The 27,782-nt window shown below is 43.1% G+C and overlaps 1 protein-coding gene across 1 annotated transcript in view; it reads right to left on the bottom strand.

Annotated features, from left to right (window-relative positions):
* The window catches only part of GALNTL6 (polypeptide N-acetylgalactosaminyltransferase like 6), a 976,122-nt gene that overhangs the window by 25,837 nt on the left and 922,503 nt on the right, over window positions 1–27,782 (bottom strand). Inside the window, exon 9 of the mRNA XM_065405341.1 lies at window positions 13,482–13,703. Coding sequence (XP_065261413.1) covers window positions 13,482–13,703 — 222 coding nt within the window. The remainder of the gene's footprint in view (window positions 1–13,481; window positions 13,704–27,782) is intronic.

Below are 27,782 nucleotides of genomic sequence, written 5' to 3'. Positions count from 1 at the left end.
ATTGGTTAATAATTAAATCACACAGTGTTTTAATATCATGTGCTGCAAAGAGCTGCAAGAGAGACATTAAAGAGCCACTTGTGGCTCCCGAGCCTCAGTCTGAGTATCACTGAACTAGACACTTAATTTCTCTGTTTCTCCCTCTGTAAAAAGGGGATGATAGTAACTACCTAGCTACCTTAGAATGGTGTTCTGAGGGTTAATTAGTTATGGTTTGTACAGTGCTATACGAGTGCTATGTACAATTATTATAATTTTAGTTTCTAAGATGTCTGCAAGGGAAATAGTTGTCTAGTGTTACTGTAATTTGTGACCATATTGGGAATCTGAATTCAGGTTCTGAACACAATTGATGACTCCCCAGGCAGGCAGGAACTAAGCAGCACATTTAGCTCTCTAAGAGGATGGAGGAAATCTCTCTCTCTCAATTCCTGCAGGCAGCTCCAGGAGTAGCATTGATAGACTCTAAAGGGAGTCATGTCTAACTTGGAAGGATGATTGAGACCTAGACAAATAATTTGAAGGGGATAAAGAAGAAAATGGGCAGAACTCATCCCTTTAGCCCTTCTGTGATTTAAATTAGCAGAAAACCTTTGAAAAGAATTTAAAGAGAGCAAGATGATACTGGAGGATCTTGATTTCTCCAGGTCCCTTCTTGTGGAGGAGAAGGAAGGTATTAAGGCAGATCGAATTTATGCCAACCCAGCTGGGATCAGGAGTTGTCAACAGAATGCTAGCCATTAGTCAGTCAGTCAGAATCCTGTCATGTGTCTGGCTTTATCTGGTGGTAGGTAGCAATTGTGGAGACAGGGAAATTATTCTGCAGCATATGGGAAAGGGTAGCTTCAATAATCACACAGTAATAACCACAGTAAAAGGAGTTTACAAAAACAAATAACTTCCACTTATGAAAAATGCTGCTCAAGCTAAGTGCATGGGAGACAGAGTTCATGTCAAATTTCCTTGAAATTACAATACAGAATTAGAGCCTGTTTTTCAGAGGTTCTGAGCTGTTTTCTTAATGTTCCGCTCTTCATGTTATATACTCAAAGCATAGACACCAACTAAAACAGAGGCTATGAAACTAGTGTTAACATAAAATAAATACTTATTTCAATGTTTCACTTTTAAAGCCTTATGGTATTAATAGGGTTTTCATATTTTTGTCCGGCGAGGGAATTTTTTTATTCTATTCTTCTACATTTAAGGGATAGATTCAATCTATCATATACTGTTCTAGAGAGAGTTTTCCTTTTTAAAGTTTCCTTTAGCTCACTTCCTATCTGCCCAGTTCTCCCTGTTTCCCCTCTCCTCTTTCTACTAATGAAATGCTCTTCAGCATTTGTTTCTCTGTTCTCTGCGTTGTTGTGTGTGTCCATCCCCGTCCCATATCTCATCCTTTCTTTGCTTCTATCTACTCTTCCAGTCAGAGAGCATTATTTTATTTGGAGTGGGGAGAAGAGTTTGATAATAAAAGCATTTCAGTCGGGCTCATACTCCTACTTTGTGGTACTTCTATGCGGCCTTTGCCATTGTTAGAAACTGAATGGAGCCGTTCAAACTGCTGTCAGAACGGCAGGGAATATTCTACAGAGAATCAACACCATGCTGCCTGCAAATCCTACAAGATTCTCTTGTATAACAGGGTAAGGAAAGCAGGAAGTCTCAGACAGCGTGTAGCTTTGTTGTTGTTTTTTCTTGATTAAGGAAGCATGCATCTGAGTTCCCCATTTCCAATAACAGGCTAATATGCATTTCTAAGTTATTGGGCTTTGATTTAAAACTACAGAAAAAATTGCAAGTCTAAATTTTCAAAAAGTTTTCCTAATTTGTACATATGCAATTATTGAGCAGCCTCCTAAATACACAGGGGCAGATTCTAATACTCATACATACAAAAGATAGAATGGTTACATGCAAAGCCCATTTGTTCACCCCCAATTTCTATTACCTGTACACACAGCTGAGTATGCTAAAAAAAAAAAAAAAGCACTCAAGGGTTTTGTCTGGGAAAAAATATAGACACAGAAACGAATGCCTGATTGAGGCCCCTTTAGAAATCTGGCCCTTAAAATCCTCCATGTTAGAATTTGATGCAGTTGGAAACAATGCTGTCATCCAGTAGGGTTACCATACGTCCGGGAATCAAACCCCCGTCCGGGGGGAATTGCCAAAAAGCCGAACATATCCGGGAAAAATGCCGGCCGGGCACTTCCCCTCCCGCAGCTGCTCTGCTCCTCCCCTGACTCTTCGGCTCTGTTTAAGAGCTGAGCCGCCCGAGCGCTATGGGCTTCAGGCAGCCCCCTTGCCTCCGGACCCCAGCTGCCGGCCGGGCACTTCCCCTCCCGGGCTCCGGCGGCGCAGGGTCCGGAGGCATGGGGGCTGCCCGAAGCCGGTAGCGCTCGGGCAGCTCGGCTCTTATACAGAGCCGAAGAGTCAGGGGAGGAGCAGAGCCTCCGGCCGCGGCAGCTCTGCTCCTCCCCTGACTCTTCGGCTCTGTTTAAGAGCCAAGCGCTACGGGCTTCGGGCAGCCCCCATGCCTCCGGACCCTACGCTGCCGGAGCCCGGGAGGGGAAGTGCCCGGCCGGGGGCACAGGGTCCGGAGGCATGGGGGCTGCCCGAAGCCCGAGCGCTACCGGCTTCACGGTTTGCCGGGCAGCCTCCAGACCCTGTGCCCCCGGCTGGGCGCTTCCCCTTCCGGGCTCCGCTGCGCTGGGGAAGTGCCGGCCGGGGGCGCAGAGTCTGGGGGCTGCCCGGCAAACCGTGAAGCCGGTAGCACTTGGGCAGCCCTTTTCGCGTGTCTGGGAGTGGGAGGGAGGAGGGGCGGGGTTAGGGTGGGGTTGGGGCGGGGAAGGGGTGGAGTTGGGGCGGGGCTGGGGGTGGGAAATAGGCGGGGCCAGGGCCCCGTGGAGGGTCCTCTTTTTTTATTTGTTAAATATGGTAACCCTATCATCCAGAAAACACTGCAAACTTTGTATTTATGCCTTAATGTGCATCAAGATTCTGAAACACCATCACAGTGCACGCTGGGACAAAAACACTAGTGAAGAGGGCTTAAATAGAGTTCATGCAGCATAATCCCAGAATGGGTACCAATGCTAGAGGACTGAAGGGGAGGATACTAAGAGTCAGGAGACTTGCAGGCCCTGGCTCTCCCTGCTTTCCTTGCTGCTCCTTCACTTGGGAAAAAGAAGGTATTGACGGAGAGGAACTTATGCTGCTGTAGGCTCCAGCTCCTTGTGCTTAAAGGGTATATTTACCCAGCAATAAAAGACCTGCAGCATGGCTGTGGCTGGCCCAGATCAGCTGACTCAGGCTCACAGGGCTTTGGCTGTGGGACTAAATACTGCAGTGCTGGAGCTTGGGCTCCGAGACCCCATGGGGGCAGAGGGGGAGAGTCACAAAGCCTGAGCTCCAGCCCAAGCCTGAATATCTACACTGCAATTTTTAGCCCTGCAAGCCAGAGTCAATTGACCCGGGCCCTGAGACTTGGTGATGCAGATTTTTCATTGCAATATAGACATACCCTAAGTGTCTAGGCCATAAAGAGCAGGCACTGGCTCCTCATGGGCCTAGCAGGGGGTCAGGTTTTCCTTGACCAGCTAACATGTTAAAGCTACAATTTGTCTTGTCTATACTAGGATTTTAACAATTGTTAGCTAACATATGTTAACAAGACACCTCTTTCTTAGTGTAGACAATACTTAGGAAGAATTTCGCTGAGAAGAAAGGGACTTGGCACACTGGATTGCGAGGTCATTCAGTACATAGAGGGAATCATGGAAGGAGGGACATGCCATGAAACAGAATCTGAAACATGGGCCAAAGTGGGATTGTGGAAAGCCTTAGAGGCAAGACGTTTAAGCCATGCAGGCGTTAAAAGTGAGGATAAGGGGGCATCATCCCTTGCTAAATCTTCTGCACCATGACTGTCTGAAGCTAGGGATATTAGTCTGTTAGCTATGCAAAAAACAATATCCTCCACCATAACTGATAAATGTACTTGCTTCTTGGGCACCTCCATAAAATGGGGGAATTGTAAATACAAAATATTTTTAGCAGAAAGTGTCAAAACTGTCAGCTCCACTACAAACTACTATTAGGTTATTTATCAAATATTAGAATATTCAGTTTTACAATCTAGAGTTTTGAATGTTTAAGTATTTCCCTATTTCTCTTAATCAATGAGAGGAATTACAATTACACTTTTCACCAAATCTCTTGGGTAGAGATATTTATAAAAAAAAACCTGCACTGTGAAGAGAAAGCTGACTCATGGGATCTTAAGCACTTGTGGAAGCCTGTGATTTAAGTAAGCATTGTGCTAGTCCAGGCTTTGAATGGTTAAGATACATAAAGACCTGGTTGATAAACTTTAGGTTGCTAAAAATGTCTAAATATGTTGTTAAAGTTAAAGGCATATTTACTTCCTGGCTGTTGGAACAAGCCCAAATCAGTTCTGTAGAAGACTGTTCAATATTAAGGACATTTAAAGCAGTTTTTCCTTTATATTGCAACCCTTTTCTTATACTGAAGAAGATTAAATAAGAACTTCTCTTTTTATCCTGGTTTGGGTGGTGGTGTCCGGGTTGGAAATGAGTGGATGAAGCAGAGGGTGGAAGCAAGCAGACATGTTTTTCTTACTACGCACATTTGGATGTGCCAGTTAAAACCATGCTGATTTGCAAAAACGATATTTTTTAAAACAAATTCTTTCCAAGAAGATTTGTTATTAAGGAAACCAAAATCTTTATAAATTTTAAAAATTTGTAGCCCCTTTCATGAAAACCATCAATGTTTTCTAACCATAATTTTCACAAAATATTTCTCTAAAAGAGGCGGTTTCTTTTTCTGCCTCTTTGCAGACTCCTGTCAGTACTCTGCCATGATTTGATTCACAGTCCTCTCAGGTCCTAGTTGAGTAGTTTCTCTTTGTCACTCCTTACATTCATCAAAGCTTAGGGGAGTTTTAAATGGCTTGTGCACTCTGATAGCAGCCCCTATCAGAAGGGGACAGAAACCGGAAATCACTGTTCTCTGAATCCCTGGGACAGAACTGCAGTGATGAATTAAGTAGCATACAGGATTCTATGCAGAAATTTAACAGCACAGTCTTCTAAACTGGAGTCGGGGAACTTATTTGGAGAATGGGCCGAGGCACTGAGAGTCAGGGAAAGACGGATGAGACAGCATAGTTCCACTGCATAATGCAGACACTTTTAAAAAGTGATCAGGAGTGCAGAGAGGCCACTCCCACTGTGTATTTGCTACAACATCCAAACATGGACAGCAGATTTGTTGAATATTTTTGCTAACTGATTAGCTGTGAAGATAACTCATGTGATGTTATTCAAGGAGGGTGAGAGTGACAACGCACTACTGATCAGTTTGACTGGGGACATTACAAGACAGAGTGCATCTTCTGTAACTGCTCATCATGAAGACTCAGGTTGCTCCAAAACACAGGTTGACAGCCAACAGCTGTAGCACATTGTGCAAATTGCTGTTGCCACTACTAGTGGCACCAAATTTTCCTGACAAGACCAAAACTAAGGGAGATTTTTTTTTTAAAAAGTGACTAAGGGATTTAGAAGCACATAATACATAGAAAGCCAATGGGATTTGTGCTCCTAAACCCCTAAGCAGTTTTGAAAATCTTTTCTTAAATGCTTTCCCCACACTGGGTAAATTTAGAATTGATAATGTACAAAGTCAGTGTCTCTTATGTTTAAAAAAAATAATTACAGCATAATGACAGGGTAGTTAGTCACACCTTAAATTCCTTTATCTATTTTAAAAACCAACATGAAATTTTTTTCCCCTTTGAGGAAATTTGCATTAATTTATGTCAAAAAAGATGCTACTGAGATAAACAGAACTTCCAGTGCTAACACAGTGACAATTCCTGCCTTTGATTAGTTAACAATACAGACAACTATATTACTAAACTAATATCCCTTTTAAACATTGAAAGCAATGCTTAGCTTTCAGCTCTCCCGTTTCATTGAGACAGAGTGAAATCCTGGCTTCACTGAAGTCAGTGGCAAAGCTCCCAGTGACTTCAGTGGAGCCATGATTTCACCCAGAATGCTTAAGTGTTCCCAGGGCTGGCTCTAACTTTTTTGCCGCCCCAAGCAACAACAAAAAAGAACGCCACCCCGCCGTAACACCCCCCCGCAGGGGCGCGCCGCCCCACCGTAACACCCCCTCCGAGCGCCACGCCGCCGAAACACCCCCACTCCCCAGCACCGCCCGGCCAAAACAAAAACAACCCCCCCCGCCCCCAGCACCGCCTGGCCGAAACAAAAACAAACAAAAAACCTCAAGCGCCACCCCGCCGAACCAAAAAAAATAAACAAACCCCGAGCGCCCCCCACCACCCCAAGATTGGCCACCCCTTACAAGGTGCCGCCCCAAGCATGTGCTTGGTCGGCTGGTTCCTTGGAGCTGGCCCTGAGTGTTCCTGAGGAAGGCAAGTGGTGTGGTGAGTCAGAAAGGGAGAGGCAGTCTCTAAGGCAAGTTGGATCTCAATTTTGTGCATTGAAGATCATGAAAACATCTACTGCAAAATAAATATCAGTGCTCTTCTGAATGTGTAACCTTAATCTAAAAACAACTTTATGTGGTACTATGGAATAATACCAGTTTAATGACATTTAATAACTGCAAATGCATGTCTGGGATTCAGGAAATGACTGAAACAGAGTTCTAAAATGAGCTGTTCAAGTTATCTCCGGTACATGAAATGAATGGCAAATCGTGTCAGAACTACTGCTCAATTTAATAATCTGTTCAAATGATATACTGCCCTTGAATAGCAAAGATGGTGCCCTGACTCTGTTGTCAAGGTCACGGCAATTCAATACAGCCTCATAAGAGGCTTCCAATTGCTACCAATTTACAGAATGCTTTTCACACAATGTGGTTTAGTGCCCTGAATACCATAGTGTCTCTCCTAGAGAACATTAGTTGCATTCACATGGGTGCAAAAATGGGGAATGCCCCTGTTCACCCTCTGCCTTTTAAGTAAGCAGTACTTACACTGGCTTCACTACACTTATTAGTGTGAGAGCACAATATGTCCTTAGATAATCTTTCAGACATCAGAATCTACAGACTGAATGCCAAGCAACGAGCCGCCTTTCATATTAACTGATATGCAGTAACTTAAAAGGTCCTGTTCTTTGTGTGAAACATAAAAAGGAAAAGGCCAGGTTAAAAGAAGTCAAGCACAGCCTGAATGAAACACCGAGAAAGCAGGGGACTGTGGATCACAGGTTGACACTAACCTTGATGAGAGAATTTGAGTGGTGCAGAAACTGTGCAGTATACAATATGGGGCTGGGTGAATGTTATATTGCTTTTGTACAACGTAAATATGGCAAACTGATGGACTGAGATTGACTCAAAGTCATTAAGGATATGAAGCGGACACTTCTAAAAAGTCATCTGTCTCTCTTTCAGAGAGAAGAGAGTTAGTCAGTCCTAAAACTTTGATGATTTTTCATATATGCTATTTGGTTTAATTTCAGAGTGTTTCACTTCTGGGATTTCCCATCACTGTTGTAAAGTGGTTCTATCAAATCCATGAATTCTCAATGGGGGCCAGAAAGGAGTGGGTTCAGGCTTAGCATGAGCGCAATCTCAGACAGAGATTGACTCAGACTGAATATTAAATAAGCCCTATAGCAGAACAGAGCCAAACCTTACCATTTAAGTTTGGAATCAGGGAAAGGGATGATTTTCCTGTAGGATCTTGAAAGCAGGACCCATAAAGTCCAGAACAAATTTACTCGTGGTCACCATTTTACATAAGAACATAAGAATGGCCATACTGGGTCAGTCCAAAGGTCCATCCAGCCCAGTATCCTGTTGACCGACAGTGACCAATGCCAGGTGTCCCAGAGGGAGTGAATCTAACAGGTAATGATCAAGTGATCGCTCTCCTGCCATCCATCTCCACCCTCTGACAAACAGAGGCTAGGGACACAATTCCTTACCCATCCTGGCTAATAGCCATTAATGGACTTAACCTCCATCAGTGTATCTAGTTCTCTTTTACACCCTGTTATAGTTCTAGCCTTCACAACCTCCTCAGGCAAGGAGTTCCACAGGTTGACTGTGCGCTGTGTGAAGAAGAACTTCCTTTTATTTGTTTTAAACCTGCTGCCCATTAATTTCATTTGGTGGCCCCTAGTTCTTATATTATAGGAACAAGTAAATAACTTTTCCTTATTCACTTTCTCCATATCACTCATGATTTTATATACCTCTATCATATCCCTCCTTAGTCTCCTCTTTTCCAAGCTGAAAAGTCCTAGCCTCTTTAATCTCTCCTCATATGGGACCCGTTCCAAAGCCCTAATCATTTTAGTTGCCCTTCTCTGAAGCTTTTCTAATGCCAGTATATCTTTTTTGAGATGAGAAGACCATATCTGTACGCAGTATTCAAGATGTGGGCGTACCATGGATTTATATAAGGGCAATAAGATATTCTCTGTCTTATTCTCTATCCCTTTTTTAATGATTCCTTAACATCCTGTTTGCTTTTTTGACTGCCGCTGCATACTGCGTGGATGTCTTCAGAGAACTCTCCACGATGACTCCAAGATCTCTTTCCTCATTAGTTGTAGCTAAATTAGCCTCCATCATATTGTATGTATAGTTGGAGTTATTTTTTCCAATGTGCATTACTTTACATTTATCCACATTAAATTTCTTTTGCCATTTTGTTGCCCAAACCCTTAGTTTTATGAGATCTTTTTGAACTTCTTCACAGTCTGCTTTAGTCTTAACTATCTTGAGCAGTTTAGTATCATCGCAAACTTTGCCACCTCACTGTTTACCCCTTTCTACAGATCATTTATGAATAAATTGAATAGGATTGGTCCTAGGACTGACCCTTGGGGAACACCACTAGTTACCCCCTCTCCATTCTGAAAATTTACTGTTTATTCCTACCCTTTGTTCCCTGTCTTTTAACCAGTTCTCAGTCCATGAAAGGGTCTTCCCTCTTATCCCATGACAACTTAATTTATGTAAGAGCCTTTGGTGAGGGATCTTGTCAAAGGCTTTCTGGAAATCTAAGTACACTATGTTCACTGGATCCCCCTTGTCCACATGTTTGTTGGCCCCTTCAAAGAACTCTAATAGATTAGTAAGACATTATTTCCCTTTACTGAAACCATGTTGATTTTTGCCCAACAATTTATGTTCTTTTATGTGTCTGACAATTTTATTCTTTACTATTGTTTTAACTAATATGCCCGGTACTGACATTAGACTTACCGGTCTGTAATTGCTGGGATCACCTCTAGAGCCCTTTTAAAATATTGGCGTTAAAAAATACGTTCCCACAGACAACGTTAAAAGTTTGAAATGATTGTAAGTACACATAAGTACTTTGAATCTAAGTTTTAAAACTATAAAATCATTCTCATGACAAATCTCACCCACCCCAGCACCATTTTTTACTTCACTGGACAAGACTTCAAGTACCAGCACTGCGTGAAATTAAATTTCTTTTAAGAAAAAGGAGTGTTTATGCCCCATTTAATGGATAGTAGACATAAACTTCAACTGGTAGCATATACTTGGCAATCCAGGACATAATCACAAGGATCGAACTAAGCTCTTTTAATTTGCATTTTTACCATGGTAGCAGTAAAAATGGTATTATCCTCCTGCCCAGATACAAAACTAATAGTAATATACTCAGTATATACTAAGTCTCTGCCATGTCCATTATACAACTGCCATTTTGCATGCATTTCAGAGCACAATACCAGATGGAGCACATACATAGGACAGTGGCACAATTAATTCCCAAAGATCAGGCAATATCAAGGGTGATAAGGAGTTGGTTTAATTTACTTCTTTTCTATCATGAATAGAGTTTGCCAAGACATTTACCAGTCAAATTCCCAGCAGATGTGTTTGCAAAAAGAAGGCAGAAGTTGCAAAAAGAAGGCTGCACACAGCATTCACTAGTTAGGTAAGATGTTGGAGCCAGAGATTGTCTGAGGACTTCATTGTTTACCCTGTCTCACACTGGCACAGGCAAACAGCTGTAAATCCTTTCCAAGTGCAAGGGGAGAAGGCAGTGAATGACAGTCCATCTTGGCACAGATGTCCCATAAAAGATTCTTGATGTGCACAGCCAGTGAGGTTTTTCTGGCTGCTCGATTCTTCTAAAGTAATAAGGAGCAGTCTGTTTTCCTCCTTTCAATTTCTAATTATAACAGCCGTTGGCCTTTAAGTTTGCTCAAAGTCTCTGAAAGCGCTGATGAATTAATTAAAACTTTACAGGAATGGGAAAGTCTCAAAAAATCTGTGAAGGCTAGGACTATAACAATGTTTAAAAGGGGACTGGATAAATTCATGGTGGCTAAGTCCATAAATGGCTATTAGCCAGGATGGGTAAGAATGGTGTCCCTAGCCTCTGTTCGTCAGAGGATGGAGATGGATGGCAGGAGAGAGATCACTTGATCATTGCCTGTTAGGTTCACTCCCTCTGGGGCACCTGGCATTGGCCACTGTCGGTAGACAGATACTGGGCTAGATGGACCTTTGGTCTGACCCAGTACGGCCTTTCTTATGTTCTTATGTTATGTTAGAGTAGCAGGAAAAAAGCTTCAGCTTAGGTTAGTTTACAGATGGAACATATTTTTAGGGGAATGGGAGAGCCTTTGGTTCTTAGTTCCATTCTTTGGTGTCTGGAGGTATTTTTAATAGAAAAAATAGATACATATAATACAGTCCTATGATTCATTTAAAAAACACCTTAATATCATTGTGACGCTGGCAGACCAGGTGCCAGCTCATGCCAAGGCCCTCACTGAATACTCACAAATGCATAGTTGGAAACCAGTCTTGCTTACTGTGCGTTAGTATTACCAAAATAGATATTAGATGTTAAGTTGATAAAGATGTGTTTAGATTTTATGAAATGCTGGTAGAATGCTGCACGTATTTATCTCACTTATAATCTCTACAGCCCATGGTATAAAGTTATACTGAGTGTTTGCACCATAATCCTCTGTAACTGTGTAACTCACCAAACAGGAAAAGAAGCATTGATTAAGGTAAAGTGCTCGTCCATGGCCTACTGAAGGCAAATGATGTATTGTGTAGCATCAAAAGACAGAGACTTTGTGATTGCATTCCTAAATCCTTCCAGGAAGGAGAGACCGATGCATAACTCAGCCCATAACTTTGGACTCTGGAGTGGAAAGGATAAAAATCCCTGACAGGAGAAACTGAATCTTTCTTCCATGTCTGGACTCTGAGGGGCAAAGATTCCTAAACAGAAGCAAAGAGATCCCCATGCTGCTTGGCAAGAGTTAGCCCTGAAAGACATTTAGAATTTACAGATTACTATAACTGTCACCATTTGAAATGTAGACAAACTTATTTGCTTGCTGTAAACTATAAATAATTCTCATTTCTTTTTCCTAGTTAATAAATCCTTAGTTAGTTTACTCTAGAATTGGCTACCAGCATGGTCTTTGGTATGAGATCCAAGTTCCAAGATCTGGGGTAAGTGACTGGTCTCCTGGGACTTGGAGCAACCAGAATATTTTGTGATTTTTCATGTAAGTGACCATTTATCACTAAGTCCAGCATGCCTGGGTGGCAAGATAGACTAGAGAGCCTAAAGGGTCTGTCTGTAACTCCATGGTAAGACTGCTATAGTGATTCAGGAGTTGACATTAATTACTGGGTTGGCAAAATTTAATGATAGAACATACCACCAGTTTGGGGTGTCCACCCTGTTTTTTGACAATCTGCCCTGAGCTTGGCATGCACAGTCGTGAGCCACTCCAGACAGTGTATCATGTAAGATGTGTATTAATAATTCTGTGTAAAGCATGAATATCTGAATCTCAAAGGTCTGGATATGGTCCTTTTTGCCTCTCTGGAGCATTGAGTAAGGATTGTACAATAGGGCAAGGTAGATATATATCACATGTTCAAAGTCCTGCAGTTGCAGAGGTGTGTCTGAGTGTGGGTGTTGATGGAGGGACATGGAGGAGTTATTGATCTTTGGTCTTTCCTGACTTCTTCTGTTAATTTTCTATTGCCTCTGGGTATAACCAGTTCACACGAAGTTTATGAAACAAAATGTTAATGAGAAAAAACAAAAATGAGGGAATTCACTGTGTCAGAAGTTTGCATATATCAAGGCACTGGCACCATGAAGTACTTTGAGGTACTGTAGCTGGGGACTAAAATAAGAGTGCAAAGGCCCAAGGGACTGTAATCCGAAAGGTTATTTTTAAAGTCCTGCTACAAGATGTAAAAAAAAAATGGTTTAGTTTAAAATGTTCTCAAGAGAAAGGGACCAAAAACTGGCTGGATCTCCCCCCCGGAGACTATCCTGGCATAACAGGCATCCTCACAAAAAACCTTTGTTCCAGTTTAAACACCTTCATTCCTTCAATTCATGTGTAAAATCTTATCTGAGAGCCCCAAGAAGTCCTCTAGCAAAACCAGGGAAGACTAGAATTGACATTACTGATACTTCTAAAGTTATTTAAAAAAGACAGAAAAATATGTTAAAAAGTCAACCCTTCTTTACAAATCATAATTAAAAAGAAAAATATCTTTTGCATCTCTCCTTTAAGGTGCAAGATGTAAAAGGCCAGTGCAATTTTTCCAAAAAGACACACAAATTATATGCCTTCTCTACAGCCTATGTGTATTTATTTATTTCTAATACAACCTGTCACCACAAGGTGTGCATTATTAGGCTATTGATATAAAAGGAATAAATCTGAAGGCAGAATGCATCTGAGAAGTGCACCAGCAACCTGCTGACACATACCCCAGCATGACATGACAATATTAGAGTATGACTCCTTATTTCCTTTTTGTTTAAATTCCAGCTGTGATACCACTAACCAAAGCCAACTTGCAATCAGATCATAGATTGAGACAAGATGGGGCAATTTTTTTAGGAAAAGAACCCCACTCATTTTTGCATATTTACATTTGCATGTACAAATCTGACCAGACAAAACACTATAGGTACCTAACTAATACCCAATTTATGCATACAATTTGTAATTACACGTATAAAAATGTGCACTGACCTCAAGCCTCCCTTGTTAAAAATCAGATTCTCAAAGCCATCCTGTAATATGCTGTAATGACTATCTGTTCTTTCTGAACCTCCTGTCCTTGTTGTGCCTGCACATCATGGTGCACAGAAGATTATAAGGGATTATACCAGGAACAGCCATAGACATCACCAGACATGTCAGTTTCTTACTTTAGTGGCTGTTTCATAGATCATTCCAATCACTACAAGCTCCCTTAATGACACCACTAGTAATAGGAGCTAAATCTCATTTCATAAGGGCTTTGTTATAATGTAAAAAGTTTCAGTAACTTTATATGAAATTCAGTGTTATACCAAATTGCTTTGCAATCAAGATGGAACATGCTGTTAAATTTGGTCTAGCTTGGGTATTCCTTACCTCCCCCCAGGCAGCAGGTGGGGGCTCCACAGGAGGGTAATATTTAGGGACATCCCATGCCACTGCAGCCATGAACCACTTGAAGTCCTTGCACTTAAGCTGCTTGCGTAGCTCCTTCTGGGCTGAGATATCTCCTGTTGAGAGATGCCTGTACTCAGGCCGCCGCTGGTAAACATACTCTGCAAACTCATCCATCCATGTCTCCGCCACACGCTTCAGGTTCTGTGAAGCAGAAAGAAAGAGTCATTAACCTGTCCATGCTTTGACTAGATGATATAATTGACACTGGAAGTAAAATAACCAACCCTGACTTGTAATCTTATCATGTTTTGGATGGTGGTGTATTAAATAAATGGTAAACCTCTTTGGAATTAAACACTGTTAGGAACATGATTTAATTAGATGGGGCTTCATGCAGTTTGTTTTTTTAGTACTTCAGTGCAATTGCTGAATGGGGATTTAATTAACCAGATACAGTAAAAATTCAGCTAATTATTTCAACTAGAATCTCCCTGTGAAGCTCCCATTTATTTACTTGATTGCTAATGTTGTTTTTCCATAGTTTTGATGCAGCTGAATTTTGAAATTGGAGTTTTGCTTCGTATAGTAAAATATTATACACAATCCAATTTTTCAACAACGCATTTCCTTCAGGGCCCCAAAATATCCCCAATCTTTCAGAAGCCAGAGTGACATATCTGCAAAGACAGGCTTAATAACAAGTCTGCGTAGGCTCTCTAGTTACACACAACTAACTGGGCATTATTAATATATTCAGAGGTAGGATGAATTCTGAATACACAACATTACATAAACTACTAATGCCTGTAACCAGTAATGCTGCATAGAAGGATGAGCTTAGGATAGTCAACAGAGCAATGAAGCCACTTCCTTTCCTTGCACGGGCGTTTGCTCAGGTAGCTTGGAGGGGGTTGAAGACTGCTATTAGCAAATCTCTCCAATGACTGGAGATGGGATACCAGATGGGGAGGGCTCTGAATTACTACAGAGAATTATTTCCTAGGTGTCTTGCTGGTGAGTCTCATCTACATGTTCAGGGTCTAACTGATCACCATATTTGGGATTGGAAGAATTGTTCTCCCAGGTCAGATTGGCAGAGACCCTGGGGTTTTTCATCTTCCTCTGCAGCATGAGGCATGGATTACTTGCGGGTTTAAACTAGAGTAAATGGTGGATTCTCTGTAACTTGAAGTCTTTGAACCACGATTTGAGGACTTCAGTAACTCAGCCAGAGGTTATGGGCCTATTACAGGAATGGGTGGGTGAGGTTCATTGGCCTGCCATGTGCAGGAGGTCAGACTAGATGATCAGGAGGGTCCCTTCTGGCCTTAAAGTCTCTGAGTAAGTTGCTTCCCATAAAACAGGGGTCTCAAACTCAATTTACCTTAGGGCCAGTGCCAGTCCTCAAATCTTCCCAGTGGGCCAATAATGTCACTGAAGATGGTGTTCAGAAAAGAAAATGTTTATATTGTATTTTTTATTTCAAATTTCTTGGAAATAATAAAACTGTCATACAACTTTATACAGTCTTCACCTGCCAGAGAGTTTTTAGTGTTTGCCAGACACCTGGCAGTGCTTCAGTTCTGTCAGTTTGTTGATGTTTGGCCTCAGTGACTGAGCAGTTGAATCCTTCAGAATTGCAGCAAGGTGTGTATCAGATAGTTGTGTTTGGTATTTTGACTTGTTTATATTCATTGTGGAAAAAAGTGAGGCTGCCTCCATGGCTGACTCTGCGTAGCAACTAATGATGGTATCTCTGTCCCTCTCCCCCAGCCAATGGGAGCTGCAGTGGGCGGCGCCTGCAGCAGACAGATCTGGCAGCATGGCTGCATGCATCTCTCCTCAGTGGGCCGAAGTGGGGAGGTTCTTGGGCTGCAGATGATCCACGGGCCGGGACTTTGAGACCCCTGCTGTAAAAGAATTCTGTCACAACAAAAGCCATCCAAGTTTAGGTTGCATTACCTTTTTTGGATAGTTTGCACAGAGCTGGTGAGAGGATGATGTGGCCCCTCTGGACCTACACGGACTCCAACCACTCCCTGGTTCCAAGCCTGCTACTCCCCTCCTCTTGTTGTGCATGGATCACAATTGTGAAATCTGGTGCTGCCTAGGCAATTCACTAGGGCTAGAATGCCCCTGCCTATGCAACTGACTCCCCCATCTGTGTGGGGCAAGGGAGATTTGCATGTGAATGAGGCTCAGTCCAGATTTTAATCTTGACTGTCAAAAAGCAGGACATTCAGAGTAGAGGCTGACCCCTTCAATGTACAGAGACCCTGCAGTGTGCATGGGTTTGTGAGAGATCTTTAAATGCTACTTTAAATATTTTGCATTTTTTTTTATTTCATAAAACCCTCTGATCATGTTGGTGCATGACACCACTGGCTCCAGTACATTTAGATAGCCCAGGGATTAAGTATGTACTATTACAGTTTGTTGTGTCAGGGTCTAAAATAGGGTTACCATATTTCAGCAAGCAAAAAAGAGGATGGGAGGAGCCCCGCCCTAGCCCCGCCCCTGTCCTGCCCTAGCCCCGCCCCTACCCCTCCCACTTCCCGCCCCCTCAGAACCCCCAACCCTCCCCCCGCTCCTTGTCCCCTGACTGACCCCTCCTGGGACCCCTGCCCCTAACTGCCCCCCAGGACTCCACCCCCTACCTAAGCCTCCCTGCCTCTTGTCCCCTGACTGCCCCCTCCTGAGACCCTCCCCCCATCCTAACTGGCCCCCTAGGACCCTACCCCCTACCTGTCCCTTGACTGCCCCAACCCTTATCCACACCCCCAGACAGACCCCTGGGACTCCCACGCCCCATCCAACCACTCCCCACCCCCTGACAGCCCCCTCCAGAACTCCCGACCCATCTAAACCCCTCTGCTCCCTGTCCCCTGACTGCTCCGATCCCTCTCCCCACCCCTGCCCCCTGACAGCCCCGCCCCAGAACTCCCAACCCCCCCCCGCTCCTTGTCCCCTGACCACCCCTCCTGGGACCCCTGCTCTTAACTGCCCTCCAGAACCCCACCCCCTACCTAAGCCTCCCTGTTCCTTGTCCCCTAACTGCCCCCTCCTGAGACCCCCCCACCCTAACTGCCCCCCCGGACCCTACCCCCTACCTGTACCCTGACTGCCCAAAATCTTATCCACACCCCCCCAGAAAGCCCCCCCGAACTCCCGACCCCCCCCTCGCTCCCTGTCTCTTGACTGCCCACTCCAGAACCTCCCTGCCCTTTCTCCGACCCCAGGGCCGGCTCCAGGCACCAGGCAACCAAGCTGGTGCTTGGGGCGGCACCTGGAGGGGGGCGGCGCGGCGCTCGGGCCGCCGGGGAGAGCGGGGCCACAGCCGGGCTCGCCGCCCTCCCCCCGGCGCTCTGGCCGCCCTCCCCCCCGCGCCCTCCCCCCGGCTGCCGGGGGGAGAGCCGAGCCCCAGCCGGGGCTCGCCGCCCTCTCGCCGCCCTGCCCCCGGCGCTCTGGCCGCCGGGGGGCGGGAGCCGAGCCCCCGCCGGGGCTCGCCGCCCTCCTCCCAGGGCTCCGGCCGCCCTCCCCTACGGCGGCAGGCCGGGGGGCGCGTCCCGCCGGGAAGGAGCCGCAGCCGCAAGCGGGAGGGAGAGGCGCAGGGCTCCCCGGCAGCAGCAGGGATTCGGCCCACGCCCCGCGCTGCCCACTGGGCCCCTGCCCGCTCCGCCTGGACCCACCACGCTGCCCCACGGGCTGCAGGGCTAGAGCAGCCTCTGGGCTGCGCTCCCGGCCCCAGTGTGCAGCGGCCCGGGCAGAAGCCCTCTGGTGCGGGGGGAGAGCGGAGCCCCCGCCGGGGCTCGCCACCCTCGCCCCGGGGCTCCGGCCGCCCTCCCCCCGGCGGGAGAGCGGAGCCCCCGCCGGGGCTCGCCGCCCTCCTCCCAGGGCTCCGGCCGCCCTCCCCCCCAGCGCCCTGCCCCCGGCTGCCGGGGGGAGAGCGGAGCCCCCGCCGGGGCTTGCCGCCCTCGCCCCTGGCTCCGGCCGCCCCCCCGGCTCCGCCCCCCCCCCCGCATGGGGGGGGGGGGGGGCGGCCGGAGGCTTTTTTGCCTGGGGCGGCAAAAAAGCCAGAGCCGGCCCTGTCCGACCCCCTGGCCCCCTTACCCCGCCGCTCAGACCAGCGTGCTGGGGAGGAGGAGCAGGGGGAGGAGCTCCAGACTGCCGGTGCGAACGGCCGGCTGGTGATCTGCGAATGCAGGGAGGGAGTGCTCTCAGCTGCAGGGGAGAGGGGGGGGAAGCGGAGGAGGGGCTCTCTCTGGCTGTCGGAGCCCCATGTAAGTGGCACCATCCGGCCGGCTGCCCTGTCAGCCGCGCGCGCTCTGCATGGGGGGGAAGTCCGGACATTTACAAATCCCCCCCGGACGCTATTTTTAACTCTAAAAGCCAGACATGTCTGGGGGAATCCGGACGAATGGTAACCCTAGTCTAAAAGAAATACTATACAGACTTGCTGTCTAACTTTGCATCCTAAAATGCATAATAAAAGCCATGGACAAAGACTGGTACGTTGTGGGCCAAACCACTGAAATGTTGAACACTTTCTGTGAGACGCTGAGTGCCCTAAATACACTCCATGGGGGTGGGTCTTTTGCCTATTGAGCACCTTATTTTCCATCCTGTTCTTTCTGCATCTTAAACTTCTGTTTGCTTTTCTGTCATTCCATGTTGAGCAGTAGTCTTCATTCAGCTGTTCCCTATGATACCCAGGTCTTTTCCTTTGTTAGTTAGTTTAGAACCCAGTAAACAGTATGAGTAGTTCAAATTATTCCTTCCAGTGTGTATTATCTTGCATTTGTCAGCATTCATCATGTTGCCTATTCATCTGTCTTTGTTACATACCTCTTAAGTTTCTCTCAGTTTTCTTTAATCTTGACTAACTGGAATAATTTTGTCTTCTGCAATTTTCATACCTTTGCCTCCTTTTTCATATAATTAATAATGTTTAACACCAGTCCTAGCATGAAACCTTGTGGTAACCTGGTGCTAACCTCCCATGATGAAAGCTGACCATTTATTCCTATTTTTTGCTTTGTATCTTAGCCAGTTTCTCAGCCTATGACTATGCAATTTTTTTAAAACAACTTTGAGTGACAGACTTTGACAAAGACTTTTGTGAAAGTCCAAATAAAATATGTTACCTGGTTCTCCTTTATCGACTGTTTCGACAGATTCAGAAAGAGGTCTTATAGATTAAGGAGGCAACAGATAATTGATCCAACCAAACCCCACAGAGTTCATATTCTCTGTTCAGCATTGGGTATGAACTCAGTACATTCATCCCCCTTACATGCTAAAGTGCATCTTCACAGATGCCCCCTTTTCCAGAAGTTTCTCTAATTGTTTTTCATTATCTTTTCCTGTCAAGTTAAAATCTGCACTTCCACAGCTGTCCAACACAACACAAAAACACCATACACTCATCACATTGGGTGACATTCTGACACTAAAGGAATCTTATAGCCTTGCTTGTAAAAACAGGATCCTCAAACCGTGTAATGTTCTGTTTATAGAATGCTAGAGCTGCGAAATGCTGATATGTTCTGTAATAAGACAGAGGACAATATACATCTGAAAATCAGCAACAGAAGGTAATGTATCCTTTCAGAATTGTCTCTGCATATTTGTGAGCCTGATTCCTATTCTGATTTGCTGTCAAGATTCATTTGAAAACCACTCTCCTGAATTTTATTAATTTAGTTTGCTTCAAGCTTCTGCACAAACCTAGATATCTCAGAACTAATAAGGCTTATCTGAATACAAAGACAGCGAGATACAGCACAAATGAAGTACACTCGGCTGGTGCTGTAAGATAAGTTACTGTGTGCTTTGTCTCTGTGAAGCAAACACATTAAAACCTGAAGAACGGGGCATGTGCAATTAAGGCAGTTTAAGAAATCACAACACTGAAGTCCCTGTTCTGAATGACTTATGCCCCACACAAGGTTGACTTTTGTTGCTATTTCATTGGAAACAAAGCAACACAATTCTCCTGGGTAATTTACATGAAATTAGCTTTCAATGGTAAGGGAATGGGGTGTTGCCATGACAAAAGGAAATATAAATCTGATATAAGAATGACAGCTACAAAGGCAATATGACTCTCTTTGAGGTAACATTATAACATGGAAATCTCCCAGCCATGTGAGAATACTATTTGCCCTTGCCTGTGTAGACAGAGCCAAACTAGGTTTTAACCACATTAATCAGAAGAGGCAAAACCATGAGTACTAGTCTAACCTTTACAGTAGCACATCATCCCCTCATGTATTCTGTTTATCCCACATGTTTTAATGGAAAACTATTTTAGATGTTTTACAGTTTTAAAAGTAGTAGTATACTATTTTTTAAAAATTATTCCATCCGATCATTGACTTAGTACCATGAGTCCTACTGTACAGGACACCAAGCAAGAGGGAACTGGTAAATAACTGTAGCAGTGGCTTTCCTCTTCAGTAGCAAATGTAGCTACTACCTCAGTTTCCCCCTTCCTTTGTAGAGTAGTCTAGATCTCTGGCTTAACTAAATATACTCCATCCCTTCTGAAGCAACAAATGTCCAACAAAATAAAAGTCCAAAAGAAGTCCTTTAAACCTCCACATGTTGGTGCAGGGGCTCACAAATGGTCCTTCACCAAGACAAATCACCACCCTTCCATGCACGGACTCCCAATCAACCTTTACTATTTGGCTTTTTCACAGTCTTTTGGTGGAAAACCACAAGCAGTGAATTTCTTAAGAGGATCACCTAATCTTTTAAGGTCTTTCTCTACCCTCCCACCGAGCCTCTGGCTTTCTAGCCCACAACACCAACCTTTCCTCAGGGTACTTTACCCAACTCTTTGATTTTTATAAGACTCTTTTCCAGCTCTTTCAACCCTCCTCCCCCCCCCCCCCGGCACCTTGTCTGGACAGACCCAACAGCTTGCCCTATTACCTTCCATTCTCTCTCTGAAATGGCAAAATCATATATCTCTGTCATTCTTCCCAGTATGCATTGCTTCCCAACCTATCGTTCCCCCTGCTATAACAATAAACCCCAGAATACCTTGATTTTGGACTGAACCTGAAACAGGGCCAGAGCTTGATCTTGAACACCACTTAAATGGCCAGAGACACCAATACATTTTAGAAATCTCTAAAAGTGCCTAAAGTAGCCTTTCCTTACACAATAATGTCCAACATTGAGATGCTCAAAGTACTGACTTGGCCCAAACTTTGTAGGAGTGTGCAGTGGGACATTGGGACTCTTTAGCTGAACAAGCAGGATGGCAATCTCATCATACTCATGAAATCTTTCTTCGGCTCATCAGAACCCCTGAAGAGTCTATCTGTGTAGCTATTCATATCACCAACATATCTGAGGACATAACAGGAATTTTAACATTCCTTCTGACATTCCTTGCTTGGTACTTAATAACTTTTAATATATAGTTACATCCTCTCATATGTAACCAGTGGACAATTTTTGCACCAACTCAAAGGTTTTCAGATATCTGTTTTAAAGATATAGCACATAGAAAATAGGTGTTAATGCTTTCTTATTACATTTTAGTTATAACCTGGCTTATCCAAGAGATTTCAAATTATATGAATTGAGGGGAGATATCTTTTAGTGGGGAAGAGGCAACATTGGGCTTACAATTGAAAGTAGAATGCAACCTTAGCCATGGACCAGTTGTTACGTCACAATATTTGAACCATTTCCATTTAAAATACACAAAATCTCACAAAATACTGACGAGCTAACTACAAAGCTTCAAACTAAAGAGGGTCTAGACCTTTTAGAGTAAGTGTAAGGAACTTTATTCCCTAGACTGAGCTATCAGTAGGAAGCTCTTTCTGAAGTAGTTAATTACAATGTTCAAATAATACCAACCAGCTTCCTCATAGTTTGACTGCTCTGAAGGAGGTTTGTTGAATCAAGTCATCTTGAGCTCATTATCCTGGTTATCTCAACACATGCTGACAATATAGGCTTAATAATTACCACACACCTTTTTGTTTAAAGGAGTAAAGTCCAATGCTGAAAAACACATTCAAGAAGCAATCAATCTTAATACATTGACTTGAATGCAGTAATGTATGTTTGCTGTTATGAAGACTAGAGTAAGCTCCCACCATATATTAAAAAAGTAACACAAATGGTTTATTTGTAAATGTTTATAAGACCCATATTAGGGTCTTATCCAAGCAAAAATGCATGAGCTTTGGAAAATGGTAGATTCTGGTTCTGTGGTTGACTAATATATTGGAAGGTAAATTGGTCACGTGGCAGTTCTAAAAAACAACAACAACAAAAAAACGCCAAAGCTTTTCTGCAGCGGAGAGCTTTTTAGAGCAGCCCAGCAGGAGCAGAACATACATCAATGAGCACCCCACTTTCAGTGCTTCTCTGGACTTTCTGACCCTTTGCTTATCTCACCTACAATGTTAGGCAAGCAGGAAATAATCCAACTCTAGACCGAAGTAACCCACCTGCATGGCTGCTGTTGGGAAACCATGAGACTTGGTTAAATCAAACTTTTTTTTTTTTTTAAAGAGAGAGAGAGGAGTTAATGGTGGGAGGACTGACTGGAAAAGGGGAGGGCAATGGGTATTTTCTCCTCCAATGTGTTGTAGGGCTGAATTACTTGGGAATCATTCCCAGCCAAATGCACCCATTAAAAATGGGGGTTTTAGGAAGTTACAATTTTAAGATAGGCTCTTTTTATTACAACATTAGCATTGTTTCATGTACCATATGCTGGGTATTAACATGAGAAGACTCCATGGTTCTAAAACTAAATTGGATATTTTATTAAGAGAACTATCCTAGCTAATTGCATACAAACTGACCACCTGGTACCTTCTTCCCTCCTGCAACCTGTGCTTCTCCCTCCATGTTCCATGCAGGTTTCTACAAGCACTGATCTGGGGTTCAACGTTTTTGCTGACAGGGACAAAATTTGCTTGTTCTATACCAAATTAAACACTCATTTACTATTTGTTAGACACACAAAAAAGTTAAAGTATTTAAAACAAAAAATAAATTCACATAAATCATTACATCTCCCTTAGTTCCTCTCTCTCTATTTATAGAGTCTTTTAAATGGAAACTCTGTGTGACAGTCTCTCAAATGGCATCAAATATCTTTGTCAAGAAGAAGTGGTGGCATTGTAGATCTCGGGTCCTCAATTTCTATTTTACGGTGTGATCCTATCTCCTACAATACATACCTAGGGGAGAGGAAGTAAAGAATAGCAAAAGAAAGGAAAATGAAGCTTTTGTTTCTGGCTTGTAGGTCAGCTACCGGAAAAACACAGATACAGCACACAGCATTATTTTCAGCATTCCAAACTGATCACAGCAAAGTGTTTCTAGGTTAGATTTGACCTGGCCGGTTAAGCCAGATTCAATAAAGAAAGCAAATATAGAAAGATTAAAAAAAAGACATAGGAGAAATAAAATGAGGTTGGGAATTGACACGTCAGGTAAGGAAGCGACAAGAATCTTAGGTTTACATCTCAGGGCACAGCCACAAAGATAATAATGTCATCTGGATCTCTCTCCTTGTCATGTCTGGTCAGAACTTTCTGGATAAGGATGAAGAAAGCTCAGTGGTGTCATGGTATATGCATATGTGCTTGTGTGTGATGGAGACAGTTGTGATCATGAAGCTGACTGATGTCTCCAAAAGTGTTGGCAATCTCACTCCAATGAAATTGAGCAATCAAAACAAAGTATCCAGTTGTCCCAGGTATGAACCTCATCTTGTTTTAATTACACTTTACTTTGTTGCTACAACTCTGACCTCACTAGGAGCCTTGAAAACCCTTAATCACCAGTTCTTTTAATTTATGCAAACTCACTTCAAATTGTTCTGTGACTCTGTTCTATGCTTTTTTTAAACAATATTTTTACATATCATGTTTGTTAAGTTAAAATTACTTTCCCCCTTTCACTTTCTTTGGACAATTCAGGACTTCAACACAAGGTAGAGTTCAACACAGCCGCAGAGAGAGATAAATGTGCACTTTCTTACTCAATTGCTATTCTTGGTGGAATCTTTGGGACATTTTCAGTTTCTGTTTTTTTTCTTTTGTGGCTGACAGATTGCTCTCTCCCACCAAATGCCCTATACCTCTTCATTAAACATGTTCAGGGGCGTCCTGTGTGACATTACAATTATGGTGATTCAGGCAACTCAGCTGGGCAAAAGCAGAGACTTTTTTCTTGGGAATGGAATGACTGCTTAACAGCTGGGGGCTGCATAGCACAACAGGCTGGTAAAGGTTCCAGGGAAGCAAAGTTTAAATGGATCTGTCCTTAACAGGAATATTATAGTTTCCTGTTTTAGAGACAGGGATGGCATGCCAGATTGGAATGACAGTATTTATGAGCAAGACAAAGAACCCTCATGGCACATGAAACTGCATGGTTCTATCCTATGGATTTTTTTTCAATTGACTTTTTAGACAGTTGTTAAATTATCATAAAAATACTATTTCTGCTCCCAATTTCTCCAGCTGTTATTAGGCAGAAAATATTTTTTTTTGCCCCTGGCTGTAAAGCAGTACAATGCTTTTATTATTTGTGCCATTTCACCTTCGTAACCCATTTTTTCTCCTTTGTGCCTACCTCACTCTAATTATAATTAATGGAGATATCCCATCTCCTAGAACTGGAAGGGACCTTGAAAGGTCATCGAGTCCAGCCCCCTGCCTTCACTAGCAGGACCAAGTACTGATTTTGCCCCAGATCCCCAAGTGGCCCCCTCAAGGATTGAACTCACAACCCTGGGTTTAGCAGGCCAATGCTCAAACCACTGAGCTATCCCTCCCCCCACTCTCTGCACATACATCAGCCTGATCCCCAATCCATGCACTTTGGGTTTGTCAATACTAAGCTATTGTATCATATTTGAGTCCTGTAACCAGTTCTTGTTGCTCTATTGGCAATCTGAACATTTTCCAGGAAGCTGGCAGTCACAAGCAGGACCTCTTAAACTGATTGCGTATCTTACTTATTACAATAGGCTTTTCTCTCATTGGCTATTTATCCTAGACTCTAGTTTTAGATTATTGTGTCAACAGTGTCAATCACTATAGTACACAGGCACTCCTTCACTCAGGGATTCTCTGCAGCTCTGAAATCAGTGCCTTGGAATAGAGTTGGAAGCCACAGTGCAGAATGAGAGATGCCGTATTTCAGATGTGAAATAAAACAGAGGACGTGACTGTTACATTCATTAAAAATCTCATGGCACTTTTTGCAAGAAAACAGATATTAATCCCTCTTCCATCCTAAATACTGTAGTAGTGCTGCTGCTGCAAAGTAGATGCCGTGTTTCTCTCCGGAAATGTTTGCATTTCATTCAGATAGAATTAGTGATATATATTATTTGCATTACTGGAAGAGTAAGGAGTTAGAAACTCAAGCTGCTTGTATGCTGGTGAAAGTCACTTTGCCATGTGGCTTTACTGCCACTGCTATTAATAGCCTCTGTTATTTTTATTCACCCTTAGTTGCATGCTGTAATCACACCTTGCAATGAAAATCATGCAAGCACTATGCAGTGCATGCAGAGTTTGGATACAGACTGTTATTTACCCCTTCTACTCCCCATGCCATGAAGCCCTGTGACTCCTTAAAATAGGCAAATATTTTGATGCCCATTTTACAGAAGTGCATAATGAGCCACAATGAGGCTAAATGACTTACCACAGGTCACAGCGTGGGAGTGGCAGAGCTAGGAATAGAATCCAGGAATCCAGACTCCCAATATGTTTCTCTAGCTACTAGCCAATGTTTCTTTGATAATCCATCAAATAAATCCCAAAAAGTAGTTACCGCCATTGCAAACTAGTTATCCTTCTGGATATAATATATTTATCAGTTTTCTTTTTTTCCCCCCAAATGGTTAATAGACCATAAACTACCTGCTTATTCCTTTCCCCCCTTTAAAAACAAAACATTTTTGTTAGATTGAAGAAACAATATAAAAATACTGAGATTTTGATTGTTTTGTTTTTCTTGCATTCAAAAATTATCATGCAGATATTTATTCAAACTTCCTTCTTAAAACAATTGGCTCCTGGGTTGAGCCTTTGATTCAGCTATTAATTAATTTTGACTATGGACTTATAAACATGTCTAAATGTTATAAGAGGTGTTATAATGACTGAGAGGGGAACTTAAGAGGGAAAAGTGTATTCTTATGATGTATATAATTGTGTTACTGCAAGAGGATAATGCCCCAAATGACCTGCGCATTCCAAGCTGATGTTTCTGTCATTTATGGTGACTGCTGGATCACAATTGAAGTCTATTGCTGCTTGCTGTGCTAAAGGACTGAGTGACTGCAAAGCTACCTGTGCTGTCACCTTACACAGGAGCTGCCTCAGTCTCTTTTGTGAAGCCTGCTTTAAAAAAATACAAAAGGAGCCATCTGTCAGTTTGCATTGAGGTCAATGGATAATGTAACTTTACGGACTTGCTTCGTCTAACTCACTGATTCTACTTTGTCCTATAACATGGTTGGAAACTGACAAAAATGTTCAAGTGCTGTTTTCAGCAAACCCCAAACATTGTTCACAGCTAGAAAAAAAAATCATCATGCCTAATGCTCTGTATTTGGGAATCACAGCACAAGATGGTATGCCTACAGTATCTTGGTCTATAGAGCCCTTTAAAGCCACAGAAAAAGGCTGAGCAAGTGGTTCAGCTGGGAATCTGAACCCACCTTAATTCCTGCCTCTTGATCTGAACCCAAACTCTTGCAAGTTCCAATTCAGCAACATAGTGTAATGAGGCAAATGACATCATGCTGTGCCTGCTGGGTCAGAGGATCACTGGGCTCTTTTATTTCTTTTTTTCCCCCCCCAAATGGTTTTCTTGGATCCCAACTCCTAGAATGCAGGGTGGAATTCAAGTTAAGGCTAGGATTCACCACATTTTTGGGTTAACATCTAAAGTTGACTTTCACTGGGTTTGCCAATCCCTAGTTCAGAAAGACCTACACTAGTCTAATTCTCTGGAGAAGGTGCTAAAAGTCTGATTTAAAATGTTTGCAAATGAAAAAGATTGCTGTAGGCATGCATTGAAATTCTAAGGTCATGGAACGGCGAGTTTTTATTGATAGAACTCTTATGTTGTTTAGGGAATCACGAAGAGAAAAATCTATTAATATGGAATTTACAAAACCTGTCTAATAAACTGGAATGTACCTATAAGAAATTGCTGATCTTATTTTAAAATCTGTTTTACCAGATAACTGTCTAGGAGCTGATGGCTTAGCTAGAATGCATAAAAATGGAGCAACGGTCCTGAATACCAAAGTAGTTAAAATAATGTAGCATAAGAATCCAGAACTTCTATATTGGGGCAGTGTCTTGTACGAGGTTTCAAGACTTCTTTTACTGAAAATTATTTCACATAAAACAATCAGACAAAAATAGTTATTAGTAGCTGTGATTTTGTGCTAAGATAGTAGGGTTTGGAATGAATGATAATCAGTTTGTGCTTCCTTAGGAAGTGGAATCACTGTTAATATCTGTACACCCATTAATCTTGCTCTATGTGCAATTACCAGTAAATTGGGACCTGACTGTGTTTGGCAGGCAGCAGTATCCTGAGGCATCTACAAAAAAGTCTTTTTGATTTAGTAGTTCTCTCTTATTTTGTTTGTCAGAGTCTGCTTTATAAATGTGGCATTTATTTTTCCAGTTTGTTTTGCTCACTTTTTGAAAACATTCAGTGCCACATTGGTAAAATATTTTTTACATGGACATTTCCTACTTTATAGACCATGATACAGCAAAAAATGTATGTCTAGGCCTTGCAGGGCTTGATTGATAGTGTCAGAATGTGTGAAATGTGATCCTAAGAAAGAAGACAAATGACACCGTGATACATACTAAGGTGTATAGTATGATACACTAGTGATTGTTTACAGTCCTTACTGCCCAGAATGGATGGCATTTTGATAGGCCTGTTGTTGTATAGTAGAGACTGTGATCCTCATGCCAGTTTTTGAAAGAACATAAGAATGGACATGCTGGATCAGACCAATGGTCCTGCTAGCTCAGTATCTTGTCTTCTGACAGCGGCCAGATGTGTCAGAGCAATTATCAAGTGATCCTTCCCCTGTCATCCAGTCCCAGCTTCTGGTAGTTGGAGGTTTAGGAACACCCAGAGCATGAGGTTGCATTCATGACCAACTTGGCTAATAGCCATTGTTGGACCTATCCTCCATGAATTTATCTAATTATTTCTTTAACCCAATTATAGTTTTGG

This window comes from Emys orbicularis, chromosome 5 (assembly GCF_028017835.1).
Source record: "Emys orbicularis isolate rEmyOrb1 chromosome 5, rEmyOrb1.hap1, whole genome shotgun sequence".
Classification (NCBI taxonomy): Eukaryota; Metazoa; Chordata; order Testudines; family Emydidae; genus Emys; species Emys orbicularis.
Note: the sequence above shows the minus strand (reverse complement) of the source record. Positions and strands in the feature narration are given on the sequence as shown.